Below are 9,180 nucleotides of genomic sequence, written 5' to 3' on the forward strand. Positions count from 1 at the left end.
AAAATTAGGAAACAGCTGTGTGACATCAGGACCCAGGAGCCCCAAGGAGCTGATTATGGACATGACATCGCAAACACACAATGTCTCAGGGACAGTGACTTGATGCCTAACCCTAAGAGAAAGCACTGACTCACAGGCAACATGACCAGACTGGAGAGGGAGAAGCAAAGACAGAATAAACCACCCATGCAGCGTCAGCTGCTGCTCAGTGCACTGCAGCTCTGCGCCTTGTCTGCCCCCTAGCTGGTGCCCACCAGCTCCTCTCCTTCAACTGGCTTACTCCTGCCTCGGCATCGGCATCGAGTTCAGTGTTTCCTCTGTAAAGCGGCCTCTGGCTGGGCTCAGCACAGTCCACCTACTGGTGTGCACTCCGACGACCTGAGAGTGTGTTTGTTTCCTCACCTCACTGCTGAGGTATGTGCACAGCACAACACTGAGACTCTCGCATGCACCATCACCAAGTGTGTCCTAGCATTGGCCCCAAGGTCTGACTATGTCACAGAAGCCAACATCAGTCAGTATGTGGGCTGCTGCATAAGATCACTGAGCTCTGAGAACAGGGGCATCGTCAACTTAGAAACAAACCTCAGGCTCAAAGCTGCAAAGTCCCAAACTATCACAAAATACCTGACACACTTTTCCTTGAGCTCAGTGCTATGGAGGTTCAAAGTCCAGGATCAGTTGATGCTATAGTAAGGAGTGGGGTTGGGGGTGGGGTACACAGTTAATACACGAAGGCAGCCTTTAGGAGTAGAGAGTCTTATGTCATGGTAAGAGGCAGGCTTACCCCTTTTGTGACAGACGTTTCAGAACTACCAGAGGGTACCATGAGAAATAACCTCAAGCCCCCAGTGACTTAACATTTGACTGGGTCCCACCTCCTAAAGGTTCCCCTTCCAAAACTGCCAAACCTTTAAACATCTCCTAAAAGTTCCACTCTTCCAACAGTCAGGCCTTTAACTTCAATAGACCAGAGAGACAGGAACCACATTCACATCAAAGCACAAACCTGTTCAGGTCTCTGTGGAATCAGCTCCAAGAGCCTGGCCGGGGCTGAGCACCAACCACAGGCATCTTGTCACTGCATGAGTACTGTCATTGCAGAGGGAACAGCTGTTAGCAACCTCCAGCCAGGGTCTTATTGACATATCAGAAGATGGTCTCTGCTGTGCAGATATTTCTAATCCTCATAGGAACAACATATGTGTTATACAATCCAGAAAGGCTTTCACCGTAAGCAGTTTCTACGAAGTGGTCCTTGCACAAGCAGTACCTACTGATGAAATGGCTCATCTTAATGTATCATGAGAAATGACCTCTAAAATTAAGTTATTTTAATGCTAGATAGACAGTCTTTCTTTGTTCATCTGAGGAGAGCATTTTACCAGAAAGGGGAGCACAAAGACACTTCTTCACTCAGAAGACAATGAAAAGGAAATTGCCAGCAATCTCGTTCCCTCCTGTGTGGATGAGCTGAGCCATCCGGGACACTCAAACACTGTCAGGAAGTCAATGTTGAGTTTCCAGCGGCCCATTTACTACTCTGACAGAAAAAAAAATTGAAAAGAAGTTTCCTAAAGCATCATCTGACCCTTAAATGTAGTGTATGAGGTGAGCATTCCATCGAAGAGCTAGACACTGTCGAGATGACTCAGGTGGTAAAAGTGCCTGCCACCAAACCCGAGGGGCTCAGCTTCATCTCCAGGTCCACATGATGATACCCATCCCGGCCCCCACATGCATTAAATAAATAAATAAATAAATAAGGCAGAAGTAATTAAATTACATATATCAGAGCTATCTGCATAAAAGGGGCCTTCCGCCCTGTGCTGAAACAGTGGTGAGGGCGCAGGCACTGCGATAGCACAGCTTTTCCTGTGTGATAGGTGACACCAGGTTCTACAGATTCTTGTTAATACAGACAGGGGAGGAAGAGAGGCAGGCAGGCAGGCAGGCAGGCAGACAGACAGACAGACAGACTGACAATGACTGTCTCCTTTATCCCAGGATGGTCTCATATTCATTATGTAACCAAAACCAACCTTGAGCTTCTGATCCTCCTGCCCATACTCCAGCATGCTGGAATTGTACACATGTAGCACCACACCCAGTTTAAGTGGTGCTGGGAATTGAATCCAAGGCTTCATGCACAGTGGACAAGAACTCAACTGAGCTACACCCCTGTCCCCAGCTCTCCTCCAGCTAGGTAAACAAGCAACCACACCGTGCTGTGGGTACTATTACCACTACTTTCATTTTACAGGCTATGAAGTAGTTTTCCGAGAAACTGAAACATCTGCATCCACAAAAGGCCAGGACTAGGACTGGAAGCCCAGCTGCTGGAAGCCATTCCCTGGACGTTCTTCTATGCAACCGCGCTTCCCAGCACGTGGCTGAGAGCAGCACACATGGGGGGTGGGAGGAATGCAAGGTCTTTCCACATTCCATCACAGCAGATGGAGCAAGGGAAAGCTGATAGGATAATGCTGTCAGTCATCCTGTCTTCTCTCCCTCCATCCATACAGCAGCTTTGTAACCATGCTGGTAAATAGGACCCTGGGCTGACTGCAAATATCTAATACACTTAGCAACAGAGGAGACTGGTGAGATCTAAGTCTGACTTAGAACAAGGTGATGGACCTGTGGCTGCCAGAGTCTCAGGCTCTGGCTGAGTGAGATGGAATGAGGGAATGTGTGTGAACTTGTGCTTCACAACCAACACACAGTACAGTCCTTTTTCTTCTTCATTCTCAGTTCCCACTGGAGAATGCAGTAGACAGCTCCAAGCTACACACCGCCTGGCCTTCTCCCCTACAGAAAAACTTCCCTTCAAGATGCATCTCTGTGCACCCTTTAATACAGTTCCTCATGCTGTGCTGACTCCCAACCATAAAATTATTTTCACTGCTAACTCATAACTGTAATTTTGCTACTGCTATATAAATCTTAATATAAATATGTTTGGACACAGTTTTGCCAAAGGGGTTTGTGACCCACCAGGCTAGATAAAGGCTAGGTTTCCTGCTTTCAGTGTGACAGCAACATTACAATTTGGTCTACATAGTGAGTTCCAGGCCAGCCAAAGATACATAGTGAAAGTCCGTCTCAAAAAAAAATTAATAATTAATTAAAACAAACCTACAAGCAAGCAATAACATAGTAAATTTTAAAAAATATTTCACCAAAGCCTTTGATAAAGCTTAAATAATATATATATATATATATATATATATATATATATATATAGTGTGTGTGTGTGTGTGTTTTAAATATGACATTCTTAAGTTGTTCTCATTTTCAGACCATAAAGGTGAAAAGAAGCTGACTTAAAAGTAAACCTGCTGTAGGGCCAAGGTGTGAGGGTGCAAGCCTGTATTCTTAATCCTGAGGAGGCTGAGACAGGAGGATCAAGGCTAGCCTGAGCTGCAAACTGTACGCTATGTCTCAAAAACAAAACAACAAAGTAACCCAGATTTGGTAGAAAGTTCTTAGTTGTAAGATACCTGCTTTGCTGTGGGAGTGCAGTGACTGGGCTTGTGGAAACCACCATTCTTTAAAGTCTATTCATTCCTCATTGACTAACACATTCTTGCTCCATCACAACTACACTGGGATTCGCTCATTTCAATCTAAACTACCCAGCTCAAGAAACTATGAAGCACCGGCCTTAAACATGTTGAGGACAGCTACGAGTCATGTGATCGCCCATCCACATTCACAGGTAAGCCTGCTTGCTTCCTGAAGCAGAACACCTGGGTGCTTTGAGTTTCCAAGGCTTCTCTCACAACAGGGCTTAAATCTTGAGCTTAATTTTTCAAAGGCAAACAAAAATTAACGCAACACACGTGTTTCCTCTTCCATTCTTCCGTATTTTTAAAAATCCCTCTATTTTTTTCTTACTAGATAATTCTTAATAAATCAGTTCTCCTGAAAGGCATCAGAACTCATCTTGATTTTAGAAGGATGAGGCAGAGATGGGTGATCAGAGTTTGGGCTGAAATGTTTAAGTTCCTCTACAGAGCGGCAATTACACTACACAGTCTTTAAATAACAAAAGCACCACCGGGAATACTAAGGTATACAAAGGAGAACGCCACACAAGGACTTGGCAAGGGTGCAGTGGGCTGTGCTCAGGTCACAAAGGCTGCCCGGGCAGCGCGCGAGCCAGAGTCCCAACCCTGCAAGTGCCAGGCTCCCTGCTGCCTCAATTCATCAGTCCCTTGAGCCAATGCGCGGTGGGGGACCAGGAGACAGCTCGAAAGCGGCGGAGAAAGACTGGACACCCCTCAGAGGGCAGAAAGTGAGCCCGGATTGTGGTCGCAGGGAGGGAAGAAGGGTCAGCGCAGCGGGGGATGGGGTGGGGAGGAGGATGGGGCCAAGATGCAGGGTAAAGGCTGCAGATAAAGCTCTAGGAAGTGAAGGGGAGCAGGGAAGAGAGCAGCCGCAGGTCGCGAGGTGACCACCCGGTGCGCGCAGCCTGGACAGAGAGAGTCGGGGGAGCCGGTGTCACCTGTATTGTTTGAAAAGCTGATCCGATTCCCTGAAGCCGTTGTTGAGAAGCATGTTGATGCCAGCCAGGGCCAGCTCCGCGTCCTGCAGGGGCTCTGCTGCCGCATCCGGGTCGCCGTCCTCCCTCCGCCGCGGCCGCTGCTGCTCCGAGCCGGCCATGGGCGCACGAGGCCCCGCGCGGGCCGAGGCGAGGTGCCGGAGGCGGCTGCAGCGGCCCGCGCTCCCCGATCCCCGCTCCGACCTGCCGGGAACCCAGCACAGTGGCCGGCAGGGGGCGGGGAGGGACGCGAAGGCGGAGCCGCCGCCGGTCTGCGGCGCGGGGAACGTGGGCGCCCGGCCGCCCCCACCCGCCGCCCGGGATTACTCAGCAGCCGGCTCGCGGCCACCTCGGCCGTTTCGGGTGTCTGCGCCCGCTTCGATCCGGGCGTCCGGAGCTGCCTCCGCTTCCTGCAGCCCCCCAGGCCCCGGAACCGACCCCAGAGGCCCCCAGGCTAGCGCCCAGGCTGCGGACACCCACGCGAGGCCCCAATGCCCAACCCTCCGAGATAGGATGAACCCTGGACGCACTGGGAGGGGCGGGAGAGCTTGACTCAGGGTCAGAGAACTCCTGGTCCGCTGCGACAGAGCGCGGCTGGACACCCAGGCGGCTTTGGCTTGGTCCACGCGTGTCAGAACCCTTGGGAGTCCAGGGCCAGTCACCCCAACTTCATCCGGATCTCAGCCAGCCCCCCACCAGGCCCAAAGCAGCCAATCCTCAAGCAGTTGGGCGGCGGGGGCGTGGCCTCCAGAACCTGGACCACTTACTAGGGCCCACCACCAACATTAGATCCAAAGAGAGATAGGGATCCATCTGACACGAAGCTAAATATTTAAAAGCTAGGAAGTAAGCCGTTAAGGTGTGTTCTCTTAGCACCCTGACGACTATACTTCCATGCCAGTGAAACAGAAAAGCTGTGGTTTTTATATAAGCAAATGTCAGCAAAACGCCAAGGGTGATAATTTAATCAGTCTCACTTCTGATGGTGAGCTGGTGGTTTCTGCATGCACCATTTAGACACAAAAGAGAAATCGGCTTATGGGTTTTAAAAATGTTCTCTCCTTTACTTTAGCAGCTGTTAAACAATACTGTTACAACTATGATTATGTTAATGTCAAATTGGACTATCTTCCCTGCCTAATTCACATCAATTGGAAGAAACTTCCCGGCTGAAGGGCTCAAAGCCATTCATACTCAGATCTAGACATCACCCCAAATATAACATCCAACATTAGAGTGCGCTAAGTACAAATTGCCATACAAATGCAGCGTAATTTAAACTCATCACGCATGTTAGCTTTGTCATTTGTACTATTCCTTACAAGACCATCTAACTCTTATCTCATGCTCATCCACAAAATTGAAAAGTAGTGCCCATTGTGGTCAGTGCTCAGCTGGAGCTTTCTCTTTCTCCTTTTTAATAAGATCTCACTCTTCTGCTCAGGCTGGCCTGGAACTCCAGGCTCAGTCACCCTGCCTGACCTCCCACCTAGCTAGGACAACAGGCCCATGCCTCAAGCACAACGCTCTGTACAACTGTTGTAAAATCATGTTAATTCTTTGTTTGAGACTTTACTTTGTAGCCGTGACTAGCCCTGAATTCACCTGGTCTCCTGCTTCAGCCTCTGTGTTGCTGTAATTGCACATTAAGATACTATGACAGGCTAACAAATTCTTAACAAGAGATTGGAATGCTAAATATTAAATAAATAGTAAAATTAAAGAATGAGTGTATGTCCCCCTGGAAGTGGTACTATCTAATTTAGGAACCACGTCATTCATGCTGAGAGGACTTTACAAACTGACCCTTTCATTTTGGTCCCAGTTGTAAGCACTATCACTGGTGTTCAGTGACATTCAGACTGCAACCTCATTTCTTAGTGTATTGTAATGGCATTTCCAGGGGACTTAAATGGCATCCTTGATAAGAATAGATGCTGAGGGCTGTGTGTCCACTGAGCCAGTAGACAGCAGATCCCAAATGACATAGAACCAGGGTTTAATAAACTGTGTGTGTGTATACATTTTGATGGGCAAGCCATTAAGTCTTAGGGATGGTTCTGCTCACTAAGTCTACATGAGTCCTGGCTTCATATCATCTCTGGCACTCAGTGCTAACCAGCTGGGCCAAGGCTTTTCTTGCTCAGGCTGCCTGGATTTTGGACACATGGAGCCATCCACCTCAAGTCCTTGCACAAGCAAGGCAACAAGAGAGGCAAGGCAAGAGGCCAATATCAAAATGGGAGACTGATGTCCCTCTCCCACCTGGGGAAGGGAACAGAGCACAGTCTTCTATTACATTTATAGCTGGGGAAAGGGGACAAAAAAAAAGGATTTCAAGGAATATGTGATACAAGTTGTATTTGGGGCGCTGCAGTTAATAAGGAATCAGAAAGGTCAAAGTTATCCCTTGGGGCTAGTTCTATCTCAAGGGACACTCTTCAACAATTGGGATGAGATACAGAATGCAGCTGTTTTGCTCTCCAGCATAAACAGAGGGAGAAGCCACAGTGTAACACACCTTAGACACATACAGAGTGGCTTTAGTCAGATACAGAATGACTTGTCTAGTTTTTGCATTATAAATAGATACTTGGAAACATCTGCTCAGCAGTAAGATATGAAGAGGGTTCAGGAGCGATGGCTGGGGCTCAGCAGGAGAGATGCGCCCTATGATGGCACTGGAAGTTCAATTCTCAATACTGCCCAAAGTAAAGGGGACTCAAAGGCGCCTCCCAAATCCCAAGAGGACACCCATGCCTGCACCTTCACCTAGCAGGTGGGGAGTTATGGTTGACTCCTATCTTTGATAAATAATAACAGCAGTTCACAGTGATATTTAAAAGGTCATAATATATATTATACTACATTGAAGGGGAAGGAAAATCCAGATTAGTAACACTAGCAGGGTGTCTTAACACTTGACAACGTGGGACTCATATACTCTCCTGCAAAACAAAGAGTCTTCAATACACTTGACTTCACCAGAGAGGATTTACCCAAGTGCGTCCTTCAGCACTTGAGGGAGTAGGAAGAGAAGGAAAGCCAGAATTGGAGGAAAGTGCTCATTTCTTTTCTACAACCCCCTAATGCCGTTCTGATGGCTAATGTTTGACAGTGCTGCCTCACCTTCATTCTAAGAATGAGACTGCAAGTGTTATTTCATCACACACTGCTGTAGTAGCTTTGTTACAATCACAGAAACCCCCGGACTCAATCTGCCTCAGAGAAACAAATTTACTGGTTCATGTAGGGGTTTCCAGAATGAGGGTATATCCAGAGCTTCAACCCTGTGGCCAAACACCGAGCTTCCCCCTCCAACCCCACCTCAGGCATGTGGATGCTTAGTGGCTACATTATCAGAGTGTCACTTCCCGATAATTGCAGACAGATTCCTCCATTCGGTTAGCCTCCCATGATCCATGTATTTTAGCATCTCCTGGCACCAGGAGATACCTGCAACTCAGACAGAATCACATACAAAAGAGGGGATTCTGGGAAAAATGTGTAGGGGGCAGTGGCTCAGTAAGGGTGTAATGACCATCACTGCCACCTTCTTCTATGAGGGAGTGTCAACAGGGCTGCTCTAATTAAGATGGCAATGACTGTTACAATCAGAAGACAGCATTCTACAAAAGGACCTTAAGAAAACCTAGGTGTTTCTGAGTCCTGTTAAAACAGTTTTTAGTAAAGCCAGCAATAGAAACTGTGTCTTTGTTTATCTTTTTACAAATCTGCAGTCAGTTCCTTAAATGAAGATTTCTAAGGAGGGTAGAACAACACACAGCCTTTTTACTTGGCTGAGGGTGGAGGTAAAATTGGGTGAGCTGCTTGTAATCAGAAGGCAAGTCAGCTCAAGGCCCAGGACAGGCAAACTGTGGCAATTCTGATCTTTTTCTTCTCTCTAGGAGCAGTAGCTTGCCTAGTGGGGGGTGTGGGGAGTGTGTGGGGACTCCAGGAGGGTCCACTTGGCTGTTTCTCTAGCTAGATGCATGTCACTCAAGCAGCCCTGTGGAGTGGAGAAATGACTACAGGGCAGGAAGTCACCCCTTCCATACACCTTCTTTTGTGCTGTCCCCAAATGGAATCCCTAATGGACATCAGAAAGGCTTAGCCAGTGGTTTATTGGGTGCCATACTCCATCTCTGTAGAATAAGGGAGGGCCAAGTGCCCTGCTGGGGACAGAGTAACATGGTTCCTGCCCAGGGACAAGGCCTTGGTATGAGCTTCCATGAGTGTCAATGGCTGTTGTGGGTGTAAGGCTTGTTTGTATAATAATGTACATATTTTCACATTCTTCCTAGGAATGTAGCATTAATGACTGCATGATAATTAGAAACAGCATGAGTCCAGGAGTTGAGGGTGTGGCTATGTTTCAGCAAAATGATAAACGTTGGGACCTTCAGGACAGCCCTTAAGGATGTGGAAACGTGCTCTAAAAACATGAGTTTGAAAATATATACTTTCTCAACTATGCAAAAAATAAGGATGCAATATGAATTATATGAAGGGCTTCACGAATCTAAAAGAACAAAGGCAGCTGCACTAATGAGCCAGCTTGTCAGAAAGATACAAAGGCAGGCAGATTCCTGAGTTCAAGGTCAGCCTAGGATACAGCAAGGTTAGGCACATGT

General features: G+C 47.6%; 1 protein-coding gene across 1 annotated transcript in view; it reads right to left on the reverse strand.

Annotated features, from left to right (window-relative positions):
* Nucleotides 1-5,159, reverse strand: part of Ttc39c (tetratricopeptide repeat domain 39C) — a 70,080-nt gene extending 64,921 nt beyond the window's left edge. The window contains exon 1 of the mRNA XM_034518091.2: nt 4,511-5,159. Within this exon, the coding sequence (XP_034373982.1) occupies nt 4,511-4,668 (158 nt within the window). The 5' untranslated portion in view covers nt 4,669-5,159. The remainder of the gene's footprint in view (nt 1-4,510) is intronic.
* Nucleotides 5,160-9,180: the final 4,021 nt, after the last annotated feature.

The sequence above is a fragment of the Arvicanthis niloticus genome, chromosome 14 (genome assembly GCF_011762505.2).
Source record: "Arvicanthis niloticus isolate mArvNil1 chromosome 14, mArvNil1.pat.X, whole genome shotgun sequence".
Taxonomy (NCBI): domain Eukaryota; kingdom Metazoa; phylum Chordata; class Mammalia; order Rodentia; family Muridae; genus Arvicanthis; species Arvicanthis niloticus.